At 42.1% G+C, this 21,405-nt stretch overlaps 1 protein-coding gene across 4 annotated transcripts; it reads right to left on the reverse strand.

The window, feature by feature from the left end:
- Positions 1–470: 470 nt before the first annotated feature.
- dync1i1b (dynein cytoplasmic 1 intermediate chain 1b) lies at positions 471–21,396 on the reverse strand. Of its 4 annotated transcripts, none has more exons than XM_082975914.1 (17): positions 21,009–21,396; positions 16,278–16,419; positions 15,704–15,821; positions 14,368–14,509; positions 12,978–13,037; positions 12,727–12,842; positions 11,614–11,706; positions 11,281–11,443; positions 9,639–9,738; positions 9,264–9,389; positions 8,552–8,698; positions 5,905–6,018; positions 5,504–5,637; positions 5,035–5,179; positions 4,672–4,812; positions 4,040–4,165; positions 471–3,604 (listed from the first exon to the last, which is right to left on the reverse strand). In XM_082975914.1, exons 2-17 carry the CDS (start codon positions 16,383–16,385, stop codon positions 3,494–3,496), a joined length of 1,944 nt encoding a protein of 647 aa, XP_082832040.1. In that variant the 5' UTR covers positions 16,386–16,419; positions 21,009–21,396; the 3' UTR covers positions 471–3,493. The 4 variants fall into 4 exon arrangements, with proteins under 4 accessions (XP_082832040.1, XP_082832042.1, XP_082832041.1 ...); XM_082975916.1 differs by having other exon boundaries at positions 14,368–14,425; positions 16,278–16,423; XM_082975915.1 differs by having other exon boundaries at positions 11,614–11,703; positions 16,278–16,423.
- Positions 21,397–21,405: the final 9 nt, after the last annotated feature.

Genomic DNA, 21,405 nt, shown 5'->3' on the forward strand with positions numbered 1-21,405 from the left:
GCATAGTCTACCCTTGATACATTTGTAAAAGGTTTCCACTCTATTCTTCTCTTTTGAATGGGATCCTGTACAGTACTCGCCTTATTACAAAATCCTCTGACATATCATGGTTGGTTACTCACGCCCAGATATATATGCTCAACGGTTATTAAATTGTTGTTCCCATAACAGTAGAACACTAATTTATATAAATAATGTGATGAAATGATAAAGCTTAAAATTAATGTAGCGTACATGGATTTTGAATACAGGTGTGTGAACTGGCAAAACATTTCAATTTGTGAATGAATGTGCATTTTCTTCAGCAATCACTACCATTTTCAACCAGGTCCATAAAATGTTAGGCTAATAGTATGCTATAAACTGTGATATACATTATAAACATTCCAAGGAATAAAATAAACAAACAGTCAATCAATACACATTTGAACATTAAGGAATAAAATAATCAGTCAGTCAATCAATCAATACACATTTGCAAAGTTTATTTTTTTGCAATAACAAACAGTATTGTCATTATTGATCGGTGATAATGCATCCAAATATCATCCATTGATTGCATCTTCTACATGTTAGGTTTCTCATAAAAACTACCAATGGGAATTAATTGCAGCCGCCTTCTCTGTTTGTACAAAAATAAATATTTCCATCTCTTCATGAGTGATCCATTAAATCCCATCCATACAGATTGAAGCTGTCCAAGCCAGTCAAAGTAAACACCCTCTCCCCAGCCTTCCATACAGGCTATAGCTGAGTGTAGGATGTTTACAGTAACTACACTCGGAACGAAGAAGCTAGGATACTTCCATTTCCACAGCAGTAGAACTGGAAGTAAAGCTCACTCACTTGAGTCAGACACACTTTTGTCTGGGAAACACCAGATGTATGAACAAACAATAACATTCAGTTATTTAAATTAAGATGCAAACCTGAGGTTGGTGGCACCTTAATAGGGTTGGACAGGCTTGTGATAATGGCTAGAGCAGAATGGTATCAAATACATCAAACACATGGTTTCCATGCATTTGTATGCCATTCCATTCATGCAGTTCTGGCCATTATTATGAGCCATCCTCCCAATCCACTTTTACTTGCAACCTCTTCCCTCATTCACTCCACCATACATACATCACTGGAGGGTTTACTCCAGTGATGGGAGGAAGAGAAGATGCTAATTTTGACTGGAATGCAGCCCTAGATCTACGAACAACAACACTAGTCTAGGAGTCTGAGGAAGCCTGGAGCAGCAAACACCCTACTGAAAGCTAGAACATGTACATCACAGCTTCCAGTCGGGGATGTTTACAGTACCAGACAACCAATCTTGACAACACACTGAACACATCTGTAAAAATGACACTACTGTATGCAGTCTGTCACTGATAATAGCAGCTAAGGAAATTGGAATTCAACTTTGACCTTGGTCGCCCCCTACAGGGCTGTGAGAAAACATGAACATGTCAAATAAGACAATACTGACAAGTTTATCTATCCATATATTACAACATTCGTTGTTATTCCATTGACTATGTCTCCCTCATACGGTGTCATTTTAGAAACACCAGAGATGGCGAACAACTTGACGTTGGATTTCAACGATCTGCCAGAATAATGGTGTAACTAACTCAGAACCTGGGTTTTGTGAAAAACATTCCATTTCAAATCTTGATCTGCATTATATTTTTTTCAGAGCCCTGCTACATCATAAACAAGCTAGTTAGAAACATTAGGTAACAAAAAAAGCTAGTTATAGCATTTGATAAATTCAATCAGCGTTAGAACAAGCTTCCTAGAAAATAGAGAAGCTAGTTTGCTTGACTTTAATATACGTGGTTTTTAAAAGAACGAAACGAACTTGTACTGCTAGCTATCGCTAGTGCTGCTAACCTCTGCAGAGTGCAATCAAGCACAAAGCTAGCAAGCTAACACGGGCAGAAGTAAGGTGGAGAAAGGCCGACAAGTAGCTTCACAATATTGAACGTAAACATGGATTACTAGGTAGTTAACTACAGTTCGCTACTTGGCTTTAGTCGCCTGTCATTTAGCTAACTGACTTGCAATAAACAGTCAAAAGTAATCTAGTACATTTGCATATTCAGCTAGCCAGCTGTGCTATCCTTCCGAGTAAAGTCAAACATGCTAGCCAGCTGAGCTATCCTTCCGAGTAAAGTCAAACTCCTTCAGGCTTACTAGTGAGGCTTTGCTCCGCTCAGACTGTCCTTCTCGCGACCATGCATAGAATAAACTAAGTACCACGAAAACGAAACGACACTGAAGCCACACCATACGAGAATATCTTGCCGTTTTAAAGCACAACAGTTAAGTTTACCTCCGCCATTCTGTTTCCTTCTGTGTGACTCGCGCTTGTCTTTAGCATGACCTTTAGTTACCCGACACTAATATTGACGTAATTGTCATGGAAACAGAACTCCGCCTGCTACGTGGATTCGCGTACGTTCGAAAATGACCACTGAGCTATAATAAGAAGTCAACGACAGTGGACAAAGAAAGAATAAAGCCACCTCTTTACCAAGATTACCCGTTTCATAAATAGCATCGCAATAGGTCAATTCTTACAGTAGGACGCACAGTACATTCACACGGTGATACTACAACTGACCTCAAATCAATAGCTTACAGTAGCTGACTGGGGATGGTTTATATCAAATTACTGTACAAATGTTTCGATTCAAAATCAAACACAGAAATGGCATAGGTGGAATATTTAAATAATGGTAGTAAAATGTAAAATGCAATACACACTGTAAATGTATTATCTTCAACCATAACCCTAAAACTTCTACTACAGTACTACAGTAGCCCATACAGCCTGGTCTGTGAGATTTGTGGCATACAAATCAGTATTTAAGTTATCCTGATTTTATTGTCAATTGTTGTCCTTACAGCAAAAAGCCATACATTTTTAGACTTATTTCTTAAAACAAAACCATTTTTTTTAACAGCAACCAAAATGTAATAATTATCATGCTGATGCACTGAAAAGCCCAAAGCTACTTAAAAACATTATTAAAGGTTAACTTGGATATCTTGAGAAAACAATGATCCAACTTGTTATTAATGCAGCTTTTATAACCTTGAAGAAAGAACAACATGAACAGATCACAGGAATCTGATCATCAAACCAGTATAATATCAGGATCATATCTAGCTCACTCCAACATTTAGACCCACGTTAGACCCATAAGCACATTATCATTGCAAGCCATATGATTTTGATATCACGTATATACATATCAACTGTTTAATGAACCAATAAATAACCCTAGTAAGAATAGTTGTTGCCCTGGAAAATCCTTGTTTCTTACTTTGATCTATGGAGCATAAGCTTGGAGTCAGTCTAATCACAATGACTTGAATGTCACTAAAGCATGCATGCTGCTGTTGTTATGTCAGTAAATGATGGTTTGTTATCTGTAAATGTCTGTTATCAAGCTGTCAGTCTTGAAACGTTGCATCCATTGATGAGAGGGTTTCAGGCTGCCAGCTCCACGGCCCCCTCTTCCTCTCCGTCCCCGCGGTTGGCACGGATCTCAACTAGGGTGCGGGCGAAGTGGCTCCAGTCCTCAGGGTGTGGCACTGCCAGCTACAGGAGACAAACACAGTCAGTCACATATCAAATCAAAGCAAATAAAATTTTATTGGTCACATACACAATGTTAGCAGATGTTATTGCGAGTGTAGCGAAATGCTTATGCTTCTAGATCCGACAGTGCAGCAGTATCTAACAGGTAATATCTAACAACTCCACAACAAAACCTAATACACACAATCTAGTAAAGGAATGGGATTAGAATATATAAGTATAAAATATATAGATGAGCATATATATGAAGAAAAAAAAAACAGAAAAACAATTGGATAGAAACAACAGTAGCCTAACTAATGTATCCCATTTCAGCAAAGAAGTGAATAAGAATCCAAGGCACAACAACAAGGCCATGAGTTCCATCTTGTTTCAGCTTCAGCACCCATTCTCTCATCGTTAGAACCCTTTAAATGATGGACTTAATTATTTCACCTCTCCCACATCGTAGATCCAGACACGCCCCTCCGAGTCACCCACGGCAACCTCTCTGCCTCCCGACGCCCATCTCACACGGTTCAGAGCACACGCCCCCTCGATCGTCACACTCGCTGTGGGCACCTTTAAAAAAAAAAGTGTCATATTATCTTACAACCACATACCAACAACAGATAGCTATGTAGAAATATGATCAAATCCTATTCTGCATCATACACATCCAGTCCAGGATAAAAGAAAGCTGTACAGTGGTAAACAATTAACTAATAAAAACCGTCATGGAGAAGAACGAGCTGGAGGAGACTGCCCAGAACAGAGTGTGATGGAGAGGAACCAGCTGGAGGAGACTCCTCAGAACAGAGTGTGATGGAGAGGAACCAGCTGGAGGAGACTGCCCAGAACAGATTGTGATGGAGAGGAACCAGCTGGAGGAGACTGCCCAGAACAGAGTGTGATGGAGAGGAATGGGCTGGACGAGACCGCCCAGAACAGAGTGTGATTGTGAGGAACCAGCTGGAGGAGACTGCCCAGAACAGAGTGTGATGGAGAGGAGTCGTCGATGACCTATGCTCCCAAAGGAATGATGGGCCATAAATAAGTCAAGTAACCTATGAGATTGTGTGACTCACCTCAGTGTCATTGTTGAGGTTCCACAGGTCCAAACGACCCATCCCATCCACGGAGGCAAAGAGAGCCGGATGCACAGGGGACCAACTGACATCATAGACATAGTCTGCATTATCCTCAAACGAGTACAGTGGCTTGTTGTGCTGGAGAGAGAGACAGACACAGAAAGAACAACAAATTCAAATTCTATTCTACGAGAATTCTATTCCATTCTAATTCTACGAAGACAGCGCAAGAATGCTGCTACAGCTGAGGGTTCTTTGGGGCCTTAGGTGGCAGTTTTAACTATCTTGTAATTGTTAGTTAAACATGTAGATCAGGGAACAGGGATAACACCCTGAGTAGAGTAATGTGACTTGTCTTACCTTGATTGACCACAGTTTTACTGTCCAGTCAAAGGAGGACGTGATGAAGAGGTGTGAGAAGTCGACAGTACCCACAGCGTTATGGCAGCTGATCCCAGTCACTGGGCCCTGGTGCCCCTCAAACATCTCAGCTATACCTGCTTTACTGCACACAACAACATAACAAGGCATTCACTTAAGTACATTCAATGAGCCTTAAGATAAAGCTATCATTCCAGATACAGTAGGCTGGTTGGTCGAAGGACACACACATATCGCAAACATCTTGCGCTGTTTTCATTGGAAACATAAATAACATCAACTTCATCAGGTTGCATTAATTTGTAACAATAAAAAACATTGTAAAATATAGATCATGTGAGAGACTGACATTACACACATCCCGCAGTGTCATGTGCTGTTTCTATGGAAACGTGAAGACACATTCATGTTATAAATAACTGTTCCTATTGCGCCTCATCTCACTAACCTGCCGTGGCGGGACGCAGAGTACACCATCCCTTCCTCGCTTCCCACCACGTAGTTGTTAACATCTCCGGCAGGGAAGGCCATTCCTGTTACTGCTACGGGCTTGGACTTATTGTAGACCAGCTCCATACTCTCCTGTTAAATGCATGCTCATATAGTTTACCTCAATAAACATGGAACAAAGACAAATACTAGTCATTTTCTTTATGGATAAAAATAATATATCATGAAATCATTTATTTAGATAAATTCTCTGAGGAGAATTAATAGGAGTTTATTGCGATACATATGTCTCAAATGGCACCCTATTCCCTTTATAGTGCACTACTACCCAATGGACCCTGGTCAAAAGAAGTGCACTATAAAGGGAATAGGGTGCCATTTAGGGTGCCATCTGCTAACCTGAGGCTGAGAGAGCATGTCTAGACTCCAGGAGCACATCTTCCCATCAGTAGACACTGTTATCAGGTTGTTGGCGTTCTGGGTACCCACCACGTTCACACAGTACACTGGGTGCTGGAGGAAAGAACAGTAGGTCGGTTCTTAGATATGTTACCACAAATCTAATGTTGTTCCCCAGACTCTTCTTCCCAACGCTTCTTATACGCAATTGGCCTGGGGACAAGGTTAACACAAATCTGTTTGAAATCTTTTTGAATTTGTAAACAAAGAAAGCCAAACAAACTAGCTTGAATCAGAGATCAGGGGCCGTATATATGAAGCATCTGACAGTAGGAGTTTTCAGATGACAATGAATAAGATTCCATGGACACGGGATACCTGATCCTAGATCAGCATTCCTACTCTAAAACGTTTGATACGGCCGCAGAGGTCACACTGATATAAACACGTTACAGTAGAGTATATGAGAGGCAGAGGGAGGTGTCTGTTAACTTACAGTGTGTTAACTTACATTGTGTTGAGGGAGGTGTCTGTTAACTTACAGTGTGTTAACTTACATTGTGTTGAGGGAGGTGTCTGTTAACTTACAGTGTTAACTTACATTGTGTTGAGGGAGGTGTCTGTTAACTTACAGTGTGTTAACTTACATTGTGTTGAGGGAGGTGTCTGTTAACTTACAGTGTGTTAACTTACATTGTGTTGAGGGAGGTGTCTGTTAACTTACAGTGTGTTAACTTACATTGTGTTGAGGGAGGTGTCTGTTAACTTACAGTGTGTTAACTTACATTGTGTTGAGGGAGGTGTCTGTTAACTTACAGTGTGTTAACTTACATTGTGTTGAGGGAGGTGTCTGTTAACTTACAGAGTGTTAACTTACATTGTGTTGAGGGAGGTGTCTGTTAGTTTATAGTGTGTGGAGGGAGGTGTCTGTTAACTTACAGTGTGTGGAGGGAGGTGTCTGTTAGTTTACAGTGTGTGGAGGGAGGTGTCTGTTAACTTACAGTGTGTGGAGGGAGGTGTCTGTTAACTTACACTGTGTGGAGGGAGGTGTCTGTTAACTTACAGTGTGTGGAGGGAGGTGTCTGTTAACTTACAGTGTGTGGAGGGAGGTGTCTGTTAACTTACAGTGTGTGGAGGAGGTGTCTGTTAACTTACAGTGTGTGGAGGGAGGGAGGTGTCTGTTAACTTACAGTGTGTGGAGGGAGGTGTCTGTTAACTTACAGTGTGTGGAGGGAGGTGTCTGTTAACTTACAGTGTGTGGAGGGAGGTGTCTGTTAACTTACAGTGTGTGGAGGGAGGTGTCTGTTAACTTACAGTGTGTGGAGGGAGGTGTCTGTTAGTTTACAGTGTGTGGAGGGAGGTGTCTGTTAACTTACAGTGTGTGGAGGGAGGTGTCTGTTAACTTACAGTGTGTGGAGGGAGGTGTCTGTTAACTTACAGTGTGTGGAGGGAGGTGTCTGTTAGTTTACAGTGTGTGGAGGGAGGTGTCTGTTAGTTTACAGTGTGTGGAGGGAGGTGTCTGTTAACTTACAGTGTGTGGAGGGAGGTGTCTGTTAACTTACAGTGTGTGGAGGGAGGTGTCTGTTAGCTTACAGTGTGTGGAGGGAGGTGTCTGTTAGTTTACAGTGTGTGGAGGGAGGTGTCTGTTAACTTACAGTGTGTGGAGGGAGGTGTCTGTTAACTTACAGTGTGTGGAGGGAGGTGTCTGTTAACTTACAGTGTGTGGAGGGAGGTGTCTGTTAGTTTACAGTGTGTGGAGGGAGGTGTCTGTTAGTTTACAGTGTGTGGAGGGAGGTGTCTGTTAACTTACAGTGTGTGGAGGGAGGTGTCTGTTAACTTACAGTGTGTGGAGGGAGGTGTCTGTTAGCTTACAGTGTGTGGAGGGAGGTGTCTGTTAGTTTACAGTGTGTGGAGGGAGGTGTCTGTTAACTTACAGTGTGTGGAGGGAGGTGTCTGTTAGTTTACAGTGTGTGGAGGGGGGTGTCTGTTAACTTACAGTGTGTGGAGGGAGATTTTTGTTAGTTTACAGTGTGTGGAGGGAGGTGTCTGTTAGTTTACAGTGTGTGGAGGGAGGTGTCTGTTAACTTACAGTGTGTGGAGGGAGGTGTCTGTTAACTTACAGTGTGTGGAGGGAGGTGTCTGTTAACTTACAGTGTGTGGAGGGAGGTGTCTGTTAACTTACAGTGTGTGGAGGGAGGTGTCTGTTAACTTACAGTGTGTGGAGGGAGGTGTCTGTTAGTTTACAGTGTGTGGAGGGAGGTGTCTGTTAACTTACAGTGTGTGGAGGGAGGTGTCTGTTAACTTACAGTGTGTGGAGGGAGGTGTCTGTTAACTTACAGTGTGTGGAGGGAGGTGTCTGTTAGTTTACAGTGTGTGGAGGGAGGTGTCTGTTAACTTACAGTGTGTGGAGGGAGGTGTCTGTTAGTTTACAGTGTGTGGAGGGAGGTGTCTGTTAACTTACAGTGTGTGGAGGGAGTTGTCTGTTAACTTACAGTGTGTGGAGGGAGGTGTCTGTTAACTTACAGTGTGTGGAGGGAGGTGTCTGTTAACTTACAGTGTGTGGAGGGAGGTGTCTGTTAGTTTACAGTGTGTGGAGGGAGGTGTCTGTTAACTTACAGTGTGTGGAGGGAGGTGTCTGTTAACTTACAGTGTGTGCCGCAGCAGACAGAGGGGTCCTCTGGACGGGGGTCCTCCTGTGACTACGGTTATCCCACAACACAATCTGTCCAGAGTACGTTCCCCCCACCACCAAGTTAGGATGGAACTGAGCAAAGCCCACAGACATCACTGATGACTGAGACAGAGAGAGAGAGAGGGGGAGAGAGAGAGAGGGGGAGAGAGGGGGAGAGGGATATAGAAAGAGAGAGAAAGAGAGAGAAGCAGATAACCAGAGGAGGCAGAGACAGAAATAGAGAGAGCGATAGAAGAGAGAGAGAGAGTAAAATGAGATGGCCAATATACAGCAAAACTACCTAGAACAATATAATAATTATTTGAATCGAGTTAAACCATGTTAGTTTTTATTTTACCTTCATTTAACTAGGCAAGTCAGTTAAGAACAAATTCTTATTTACAATGACGGCCTAGGAACAGTGGGGGCAGAACGATAGATTTTTACCTTGTCAGCTCGGGGATTTGATCTAGCAACCTTTCGGTTACTGGCCCAACGCTCTAACCACTAGGCTACCTGCCATTATATCGTGTGACATTCAACAATACATTCCCTTCCATTATGTTCTTAACTTGTGGTTCTGAATGTTAGCAAATGAAATGACTTCAACGTTGTAATGATGAAATGTCATCCATCCTCTCTCAAGCATCAGTCTTACGTCACATCAGATCAACAAACAGCTGCTGACCTGGCAGTGAAATGTATACTCTGGAGTGGTCTTCTTGAACTTCATGTTCCACACCAGCGCTATCCCATCAGGCTCGTGTGGAGCATCCTCGTTGCTGTTGTAAGAGGCCACCATCAGTTCAGGGTACTGCAAAGACACAATATAGTATAGAACAGGACTGGCTTGTTACTTCAACCAAGTCTTCTTCTTCTGTCTTGACCATAGAAATGGAATGAACAGAACAGGCTTGGAACCTCTGACCATGACTGGTAAACTCAGGGGTGCACTCAAAGTGGCATTCATTCTAGTTCTGTGGTCTTGACATAGACAAATAAAGGAAATGAAGGAAGTAGATGCATCAGATATGTTCTAAACTGGGAGAAAGTTCCATTGTACCTGTGGGGACCAGTCTAAGCAGGTGACTACTCGGTGTTTGGACCAGTGATCGTCATGGAACACACGGTTGAAAGACAGATTGGATCCACCTTGCATGTCCCTGATAAGGCAGAAAGGGAAATGGGAAAGATGTTCGCTCCAGTTCTACTCCGATTCTACTCCGGCGCTACTCCGGCGCTACTCCAGTTCTACTCCAGTTCTACTCCAGTTCTATTACAGTGCTACTCCAGTTATACTCCAGTTCTACTCCAGTTCTATTACAGTGCTACTCCAGTTCTACTCCAGTTCTATTACAGTGCTACTCCAGTTCTACTCCAGTTCTACTCCAGTTCTATTACAGTGCTACTCCAGTTCTACTCCAGTTCTATTACAGTGCTACTCCAGTTATACTCCAGTTCTATTACAGTTATACTCCAGTGCTACTCCAGTTCTTCTCCAGTTCTATTACAGTGCTACTCCAGTTCTACTCCAGTTCTATTACAGTGCTACTCCAGTTCTACTCCAGTTCTACTCCAGTTCTATTACAGTGCTACTCCAGTTCTTCTCCAGTTATATTACAGTGCTACTCCAGTTATACTCCAGTTCTATTACAGTGCTACTCCAGTTCTTCTCCAGTTATACTCCAGTTCTATTACAGTTATACTCCAGTGCTACTCCAGTTCTTCTCCAGTTCTATTACAGTGCTACTCCAGTTCTACTCCAGTTCTATTACAGTGCTACTCCAGTTCTACTCCAGTTCTACTCCAGTGCTACTCCAGTTCTTCTCCAGTTATTCTCGAGTGCTATTCCAGTGCTACTCCAGTTCTACTCCAGTGCCACTCCAGTGCTACTCCAGTTCAACTCCAGTGCCACTCCAGTGCTACTCCAGTTCTACTCAAGTTCTAATCCAGTTCTACTCCAGTTCTATTACAGTGCTACTCCAGTGCTACTCCAGTTCTTCTCCAGTTCTACTTCAGTTATATTACAGTGCTACTCCAGTTATACTCCAGTTCTATTACAGTGCTACTCCAGTTCTAATCCAGTTATACTCCAGTACTACTCCAGTTCTACTCCAGTGCTACTCCAGTGCTACTCCAGTGCTACTCCAGTTCTTCTCCAGTTATACTCCAGTGCTATTCCAGTGCTACTCCAGTTCTACTCCAGTGCTACTCCAGTGCTACTCCAGTGCTACTCCAATTCTTCTCCAGTTATACTCCAGTGCCACTCCAGTGCTACTTCAGTTCAACTCCAGTGCCACTCCAGTGCTACTCCAGTTCTACTCAAGTTCTAATCCAGTTATACTCCAGTTCTATTACAGTGCTACTCCAGTGCTACTCCAGTTATACTCCAGTGCCACTCCAGTGCTACTCCAGTTATACTCCAGTGCCACTCCAGTGCTACTCCAGTGCCACTCCAGTGCTACTCCAGTGTAATGTGTACTTATTCCTCCCATAACATCCATCCACAGGGAACATGGTGTGCATCCTAAATGGCCCTATTCCTTGGATATCCTGCAATAACTGCGACTTTTAACTTTTTCATTAATGGAAATTAAGTACAAAGCTGTGATGAGCTGATGAGCCCTATGGACCTTGGTCAAACGTAGTGCACTACATAGGGATCAGGGTGCCATTTGGGACACGGCAATGCTCAATGTTCTCACCCTTCTTTGTCCTCCAGGTCCCGGCCGCTGTAGTCGAAGAAGATGTCTCCCTCCTCGGCCAGCGCCCGCTCCACCACAGAGACCGACCGCTCAAAGAACACCAGGAAGTCCTCTGAGTGGAGGATCTGTTCCCTCTCCTCCTCCGTCAGCTCTCTGGCATGGGCTGAGAAGGATCACACACATTGTGATACCAGTGTTGAGAATATATGTTGGTTGTATATGTTTGGCTAAATCTGATTTATCATCAAATAATCCCCATGCAACAAGTCACCTCAGAGGTTGCGAGTGCTTTTTCTAACAGCAGTGTGTTAAAGAACATAAAGTCATTATTACTCTGTTTACTGTCCTCTGCCTCTCCTTCCTCCTCCAACTGGTCAGTCTGAGGGGAAGCTTTAGGCTCACTGCTCTCCTCATCCTCTTCTTCTTCTGGGAGGAAAGACGTGTTTTATGTTCTACACTACAGGAGGCTGCTGAGGGGAGAACGGCTCATAATAACATCCAGAACGGAGCAAATGGAATCGTATCCATGTGTTTGATGTATTTGATACCATTCCACTGATTCCACTCCAGTCATTACCACGAGCCAGTCCTCCCCAATTAATGTGCCACCAACCTCCTGTGTTACACACAAACATACAACATAGGCTTCCACATTGTTTCACTCTGTGGGGAGAGAGCATATTGAAAATATCAACCATACCCATTCATACTAACCAACCTAGAGCTCTACATTAAAAGTATACATTTCAAGAGTCTACTTCAAGAGTCAACTTCAAGAGTCAACTTCAAGCGTCAACTTCAAGTGTCAACTCAAGAGTCAACTTCAAGCGTCAACTCAAGAGTCTACTTCAAGAGTCAACTTCAAGAGTCAACTTCAAGAGTCAACTTCAAGCGTCAACTTCAAGCGTCAACTCAAGAGTCAACTTCAAGAGTCTACTTCAAGAGTCAACTTCAAGAGTCAACTTCAAGAGTCAACTCAAGAGTCAACTTCAAGCGTCAACTTCAAGCGTCAACTCAAGAGTCAACTTCAAGAGTCTACTTCAAGAGTCAACTTCAAGAGTCAACTTCAAGTGTCAACTCAAGAGTCAACTTCAAGTGTCAACTCAAGAGTCAACTTCAAGCGTCAACTCAAGAGTCTACTTCAAGAGTCTACTTCAAGAGTCAACTTCAAGAGTCAACTCAAGAGTCAACTTCAACCGTCAACTTCAAGCGTCAACTCAAGAGTCAACTTCATGAGTCTACTTCAAGAGTCAACTTCAAGAGTCAACTCAAGAGTCAACTTCAAGAGTCTACTTCAAGAGTCAACTTCAAGAGTCAACTCAAGAGTCAACTTCAAGCGTCAACTTCAAGCGTCAACTCCAAGAGTCAACTTCAAGAGTCAAATTCAAGAGTCAACCTCAAGAGTTCTTTAAGCGTCAACTCAAGAGTCAACTCAATATTCATTACCTTCAGACTGATGTGCTGCTGAAGGAGTCTGGGTCTCTTTAGTGTAGGTCACAAGCTCTTTGGGAACGAAGTCAATCTGTACTATTTTTGACGCTCCAAGTCTGTGCATCCTGCGCCTGAAAGATGAACACTCTGCTATCAGTCAAGAAAAATATAACCTTTGTGTAAGTCCTATGGGCTCTGGTCAAAAGTAGTGCACTATATAGGGAATAGGGTGCCATTTGGGAGCAGAATCAAGAGGAAAGACATACCCCAGCTCAGAGTCTGCCTGCAGCTGGAGAGCAGAGGGGTCCGTGTCCCACTGCAGGGTCCTAAACACAGCAGCAGGGGGCGCCAAAACAACACAAATGAGTCCATACATCAACTCAAGGGACATCACTTTTAGAACATATGAATTCATGCATGACAGTGTGTACACAAAACAAACATTAAACAAAACACAGGATGGATCCCAAATTCCACCCTATTTTCTATGTAGTAGTGCACAAATGTTGACCAGGGCTCATAGGGCTCTGGTCAAGAATAGTTGACTATATGGGGAATAGGATGGCATTTGGGACAGAGACACATTCACAGTTCCACTGCCTCAATAGAAGTTACATTCACAGTTCCACTGCCTCAATAGAAGTTACATTCACAGTTCCACTGCTGTCACTGATGTCACATAATCAACTGATGTCACATAATCAACTGATCTCACATAATCAACTGATGTCACCGATGTCATGTAATCAACTGATGTCACATAATCAACTGATGTCACATAATCAACTGATGTCACATAATCAACTGATGTCACATAATCAACTGATGTCACTGATGTCACATAATCAACTGATGTCACATAATCAACTGATGTCACTTATGTCACATAATCAACTGATGTCACATAATCAACTGATGTCACATAATCAACTGATGTCACATAATCAACTGATGTCACTGCAGGACGACCCTGAAGTCTCCCTGAACAGAAACATCTTCTCCATAATCACTAGTACATCGACTCTGGTTCTTACCTATATCTGATGTCCCATTACAAGATGAAAAGAGAAGGGATAAACATCAGATACTCTGTGCCACTGTGCACATATACATTGTCTGAGTCCCAAATGGCACCCTTTTCCCTACATAGTGAACTACTTTTGACCAGAAGTCCTATGGGCCCTTGTCAAAAGTAGTGCACTATATTATTTACTGTAGGGAATAGAGTGCCATACGGGACACAGACATTTCCACAGTTCTCAATGTCATATGTTCATGATGTTAGCTACATTGATAGACTAACATTTACAAATTGTTAGAACCAAAGAGAGAAGCTTTTAGCATACAATATACCTCGTTGTTGTTGTATAGAATGCCAATACCAAATATTTCCAGTTGTACATCCATTTGTCTGTGTGTGTTCATATAGAAAATAATTGAACAGTACTAAAATACCTTCTGCTTGTTTGTAATAGTGAACATTTTCCATGACATCAATACTACATCTGATAGCAGTTGTGTGTGTGTGTGTGGTGTGTGTGTGTGTGTGTGTGTGTGTGTGTGTGTGTGTGTGTGTGTGTGTGTGTGTGTGTGTGTGTGTGTGTGTGTGTGTGTGTGTGTGTGTGTGTGTGATAGAGTAAAGAGCATGTTCCATACCTTCCCACTGTCCCCCCATCTACGGACTCCTGGCTGCCAGCATCACTGGTGGTGCTCACTGATTGTGAAGAGGGAGACATAGGGGTTGGGACTAAATAATGAAAATAACAGGTATCCCATGTTAAGAGCTGCAGAGGCTGCACTGGTGGCCAGCAGTCAGAGCCCCACAGCCAAACCAGAAGGGTTCCAAATCAACAGGATGGATTGAAATGGTTCAAAGCAAAGGAAGAAGAATTCACAAGAAAAGAGGGGAAGAGATCGTCAACTTTCTGATGGAAACCCAACTGGTTTGTGACATAATAATGCACGACCACCAAGCTAGTGTGAAATCTGTCAGTATGTTGACATAGCATATCAAACTAACCATCTGAACTGAATACATAGATTCATACCTGCAGTAGTCTCTTAAAATACATGAATATATAACCCTACCAACCAAATCACTGGATTCTTATTACTAACCTTTTGAACGTGACACAATGGAATTTCAATGTGTTTATGCCATAAAGGAAAAATTAGAGTCAATTAATAATGTAAATGATTTGTTTGAATATATGATATAGTGTAAACTGAAGATCATTTCATGACCTGATTATTTTGTATGGAGACCATTACCACAAGATATACTCATTAAACAAAGACAGGCCAGTTTCCCATACACAGATTAAACCTAGTACAGGACTGAAAAACATTCTCACTGGAAATGTTTTTCGTTAGGGTAGGATGATCTCAGAATGGTCAGTAGGATGGTAGGATAGGATGATCTCAGAAAGGTTAGTAGGATGGTAGGATAGGATGATCTCAGAAAGGTCAGTAGGATGGTAGGATAGGATGACCTCAGAAAGGTCAGTAGGATGGTAGGATAGGATGAACTCAGAAAGGTCAGTAGGATGGTAGGATAGGATGACCTCAGAAAGGTTAGTAGGATGGTAGTATAGGATGACCTCAGAAAGGTCAGTAGGATGGTAGGATAGGATGACCTCAGAAAGGTTAGTAGGATGGTAGTATAGGATGACCTCAGAAAGGTCAGTAGGATGGTAGGATAGGATGACCTCAGAAAGGTTAGTAGGATGGTAGGATAGGATGATCTCAGAAAGGTCAGTAGGATGGTAGGATAGGATGACCTCAGAAAGGTCAGTAGGATGGTAGGATAGGATGACCTCAGAAAGGTCAGTAGGATGCTAGGATAGGATGACCTCAGAAAGGTTAGTAGGATGGTAGGATAGGATGATCTCAGAAAGGTCAGTAGGATGGTAGGATAGGATGATCTCAGAAAGGTCAGTAGGATGGTAGGATAGGATGATCTCAGAAAGCAATAAGGATATGACTGGTATACCTAATGGTGGTTCTGGTGAGATCCCAATACTCTGCAGCAGCGCCTCCGTCTCTCTTCGTTTGCGGTCCAAGTCAGAATCTTCAGAGACATTCTCTGTTTTCTGCTGCAGACTCTCAGACTGAACAGGTGTTGGGGAGAACTTCAGTATCACTGTCTCTGTCCCAAATAGCACCCTATCCCCTACATGGTGCACTGGCCAAAAGTAGTGCATTATATAGGGAATAGGGTGTTATTTGAAGCCAAAAGTAGTGCATTATATAGGGAATAGGGTCTTATTTGAAGTGCATTATCTAGGGAATAGTGTGCCATTTGAAGTGCATTATATAGGGAATAGGGTACCATTTGAAGTGCACTATAAAGGGATAAGGGTGCCATTTGAAGTGCACTATATAGGGAATAGGGTGTCATTTGGATCAGAGCCAGTGTAGCTCCACAAAGACTTGAGAAACACTACCAACCCAAATCAGACGTCTGATATACTGTTATAGAAATGCTCTATTCATCCTCATTTGAGATGCTGAACTAAACCAAAGAAGTTCACATCATATTCAAATTAATAGAGATTTCTCCTCACCTCTTTCTTTTTCCTCTCCTCCTCCTTTCTCTTCTTCTCCTCTCGTATTTGAGCTAGCCTCTGTTTCTTTCGCTCCAGCTCAGCTTTCAGGTCACTTTTGTCAGACATCTTCGTCCTACTAGATAGATAAGAAAGCAGCAATCTGCCTGTTGATACATACAGCAGTTAGCCTGGTTCATTCTGCATGTTGATACATACAGCAGTTAGCCTGGTTCATTCTGCATGTTGATACATACAGCAGTTAGCCTGGTTCATTCTGCATGTTGATACATACAGCAGTTAGCCTGGTTCATTCTGCATGTTGATACATACAGCAGTTAGCCTGGTTCATTCTGCATGTTGATACATACAGCAGTTAGCCTGGTTCATGCTGCATGTTGATACATACAGCAGTTAGCCTGGTTCATTCTGCATGTTGATACATACAGCAGTTAGCCTGGTTCATTCTGCATGTTGATACATACAGCAGTTAGCCTGGTTCATTCTGCCTGTTGATACATACAGCAGTTAGCCTGGTTCATTCTGCATGTTGATACATACAGCAGTTAGCCTGGTTCATTCTGCATGTTGATACATACAGCAGTTAGCCTGGTTCATTCTGCATGTTGATACATACAGCAGTTAGCCTGGTTCATTCTGCATGTTGATACATACAGCAGTTAGCCTGGTTCATTCTGCATGTTGATACATACAGCAGTTAGCCTGGTTCATTCTGCATGTTGATACATACAGCAGTTAGCCTGGTTCATTCTGCATGTTGATACATACAGCAGTTAGCCTGGTTCATTCTGCATGTTGATACATACAGCAGTTAGCCTGGTTCATTCTGCATGTTGATACATACAGCAGTTAGCCTGGTTCATTCTGCATGTTGATACATACAGCAGTTAGCCTGGTTCATGCTGCATGTTGATACATACAGCAGTTAGCCTGGTTCATTCTGCATGTTGATACATACAGCAGTTAGCCTGGTTCATTCTGCCTGTTGATACATACAGCAGTTAGCCTGGTTCATTCTGCATGTTGATACATACAGCAGTTAGCCTGGTTCATTCTGCATGTTGATACATACAGCAGTTAGCCTGGTTCATTCTGCATGTTGATACATACAGCAGTTAGCCTGGTTCATTCTGCATGTTGATACATACAGCAGTTAGCCTGGTTCATTCTGCATGTTGATACATACAGCAGTTAGCCTGGTTCATTCTGCATGCTGATACATACAGCAGTTATCCTGGTTCATTCTGCATGTTGATACATACAGCAGTTAGCCTGGTTCATTCTGCATGCTGATACATACAGCAGTTAGCCTGGTTCATTCTGCATGTTGATACATACAGCAGTTAGCCTGGTTCATTCTGTATGTTGATACATACAGCAGTTAGCCTGGTTCATTCTGTATGTTGATACCTACAGCAGTTAGCCTGGCTCATTCTGCATGTTGATACATACAACACAGTAGGACCACTGGAAAATTCACCAATTCTCTCTGAGAACTGCTATCCTGAGTGCCAGTCTGTTTGTGCTAACATGCCAACTCCTTGTCCTTCCTTGTCATGTATGTTTGGCTTGACAATGAGCAATGGAGTTGGCAAGAGCACAGACAGTTTTGGGATTAGGCTACAGAAGGAGACAACAGATCTGGGACCAGGCTATAGAAGGAGACAACAGACCTGGGACCAGGCTACAGAAGGAGACAACAGATCTGGGACCAGGCTACAGAAGGAGACAACAGATCTGGGACAAGGCTACAGAAGGAGAAAACAGATCTGGGACCAGGCTACAGAAGGAGACAACAGACCTGGGACCAGGCTACAGAAGGAGACAACAGATCTGGGACCAGGCTATAGAAGGAGACAACAGATCTGGGACCAGGCTACAGAAGGAGACAACAGATCTGGGACCAGGCTATAGAAGGAGACAACAGATCTGGGACCAGGCTACAGAGGGTGACAACAGATCTGGGACCAGGCTACGGAAGGAAACAACAGATCTGGGAACAGGCTATAGAAGGATTCAACAGATCTGGGACCAGGCTACAGAAGGAGACAACAGACCTGGGACCAGGCTACAGAAGGAGACAACAGATCTGGAACCAGGCTACAGAAGGAGACAACAGATCTGGGACCAGGCTACAGAGGGTGACAACAGATCTGGGAACAGGCTATAGAAGGATTCAACAGATCTGGGACCAGGCTACAGAAGGAGACAACAGACCTGGGACCAGGCTATAGAAGGAGACAACAGATCTGGGACCAGGCTATATAAGGAGACAACAGATCTGGGGCCAGGCTATAGAAGGAGACAACAGACCTGGGACCAGGCTACAGAACTGCATGGATAACAGAATTATTATAATTTTATATTTTTTATATTTTTATTGAACCTTTATGTAACTACGCAAGTCAGTTAGGAACATATTCTTATTTAATATATATTTTGATTTGTTTAACACTTTTTTGGTTACTACATGTGTTATTTCATAGTGTTGATGTCTTCACTATTATTTTACAATGTAGAAAATTGTAAAAAATAAAGAAAAACCCTTGAATGAGTAGGTGTGTCCAAACTTTGACTGGTACTGTAGGTTCAGAAAGCTGGCTGGTAGACAAGATTAAGAATACCCTTTCTAGCACTAAATATAGGTGTTCTACAAAACCCTTCAACACTACCATTAAAGTTGATTACACATCAATCCAGGGGTCATGCACAGCATCATGTCCACCTCCGTCTCTCTTTATGTATTGTTGTGTTGTCTCTCTTGTCGTGATGTGTGTTGTGTCCTATATTCATATTTTATTTATTTTACATTTTTAATCCCAGCCCCCGTCCCCGCAGGAGGCCTTTTGCCTTTTGGTAGGTCATCATTGTAAATAAGAATTTGTTCTTAACTGACTTGCCTAGTTAAATAAAATAAACAAATATAGGTTTAATCTCTGTATCAGTATCATGTCCACCTATAGGTTTAATCTCTGCATCAGTGTCATGTCCACCTATAGGTTTAATCTCTGTATCAGTATCATGTCCACCTATAGGTTTAATCTCTGTATCAGTATCATGTCCACCTATAGGTTTAATCTCTGTATCAGTATCATGTCCACCTATAGGTTTAATCTCTGTATCAGTATCATGTCCACTTATAGGTTTAATCTCTGTATCAGTATCATGTCCACCTATAGGTTTAATCTCTGTATCAGTATCATGTCCACCTATAGGTTTAATCTCTGTATCAGTATCATGTCCACCTATAGGTTTAATCTCTGTATCAGTATCGTGTCCACCTATAGGTTTAATCTCTGTATCAGTATCATGTCCACCTATAGGTTTAATCTCTGTATCAGTATCATGTCCACCTATAGGTTTAATCTCTGTATCAGTATCATGTCCACCTATAGGTTTAATCTCTGCATCAGTGTCATGTCCACCTATAGGTTTAATCTCTGTATCAGTATCATGTCCACCTATAGGTTTAATCTCTGTATCAGTATCATGTCCACCTATAGGTTTAATCTCTGTATCAGTATCATGTCCACCTATAGGTTTAATCTCTGTATCAGTATCATGTCCCCCTATAGGTTTAATCTCTGTATCAGTATCATGTCCACCTATAGGTTTAATCTCTGTATCAGTATCATGTCCACCTATAGGTTTAATCTCTGCATCAGTATCATGTCCACCTATAGGTTTAATCTCTGTATCAGTATCATGTCCACCTATAGGTTTAATCTCTGTATCAGTATCATGTCCACCTATAGGTTTAATCTCTGTATCAGTATCATGTCCACCTATAGGTTTAATCTCTGTATCAGTATCATGCCCACCTATAGGTTTAATCTCTGTATCAGTATCATGTCCACCTATAGGTTTAATCTCTGCATCAGTGTCATTGTGTATCTATCAATGCCAGAAACACAAACTAATGTATGGGCAAATGGTTGGGATGTTCAGTTTGACATGAAATTGTGTGATTGGACTGACAAAGCATAGTGAGAACCTAACATCATTTATTCTAATTCTATGGATGGAACTATTTACAGCACTAGGAGCCAAGGAGATGCAACTACCAAAGATGCAGTTACTACAGTGGAATGTGGCAAGTACATTTTGAAAGCAAATTATACATTTGATACTAAATGAACAATCGTACAAATATTTTCTTTGCCTGCATGATCAGTAAGGAGGTGCTATTAAATTATGAAAATGAGAAGTGGGAACGTAATGCAAAACATAAATAAAATGACAAAACACTATGAGACAAAAAAATTACTTTATTTTAAATCCTGATGGATGACCGAGCAGACGGGGGCATGCAAAAAAACAATCAGAAATGAGGATTGTAGCATCCGGCATGATGGTCGAGAAATGTTGATATCAAGCATTCCAAATACTGTACATCATACAGTATTTGACTGTGTGGACTAGCCTATTATAACAACAACCAATGAATTAATAAAAATGAAAAGGCAATGGCCCTGGATGCCATGGTAGGCTTATTACGCTGTAAATACATTGAACATGTTTTGCTACATTTGCAGCACATTGAATACATTTCCTTTCTAGATTGTTCTCCCCATCACCAGTAAAACCATGTATTCTCCAGTTAAAATCGTGGTGCGCCTAGGTTCACACACAATGACCAGAACACATTTTTAACCGTTAGACTTGGCCTACATTGGGTTCCGGCTAATAAGGATGCTCATGCAAGACAAAGATGCATTTTAATTAGCCTACCGTCTGCACTGTGCCTTGCGCTTATCTCGGGTCCTTTCCAGAATGAGCTATATCGGACGTGCCACGGGCAAAAAGACCTGCGTGATTTATATAGCCAATATCACCACGGACCAGACATTTATATAATACAACAAAGAACATAGAATTTGCCGCTCGAGCTCTGCCCTCTTTCTCAATTGGAATTAGATTCCGTCCGGAAGTGGCCTGCATGTTGTTCATCATACGTCATAGTTGTACAAACAGGAATGGAATATAGATGTTACTAATCTGGAATATAGATGTTACGTGTACTATATTATTATCTCAAATTAACAATATGGTGATTGAAGAGAAAACGATAAATCTATTTCAGAAATTGCACAAACTGTAATTCAGGCCACTACTAATAGTGTGTGAA

Source organism: Salmo salar, chromosome 05, assembly GCF_965601325.2.
Source record: "Salmo salar chromosome 05, fSalSal1, whole genome shotgun sequence".
NCBI classification, from domain to species: Eukaryota; Metazoa; Chordata; class Actinopteri; order Salmoniformes; family Salmonidae; genus Salmo; species Salmo salar.

What these genes read in the sequence shown, in the direction of transcription:
- dync1i1b (XM_082975914.1), bottom strand. Translation starts at nt 16,385, where the DNA reads ATGTCTGACAAAAGTGACCTGAAAGCTGAGCTGGAGCGAAAGAAACAG. An exon ending in TGTCTGCTGCGGCACACACT is followed by an intron (nt 6,019 to 8,551) that starts GTAAGTTAACAG and finishes TCTTTCCTCCAG; the next exon opens with CACCCAGTGTACTGTGTGAA. An exon ending in TAAAACTGTGGTCAATCAAG is followed by an intron (nt 4,813 to 5,034) that starts GTAAGACAAGTC and finishes CTCTCTCTCCAG; the next exon opens with CACAACAAGCCACTGTACTC.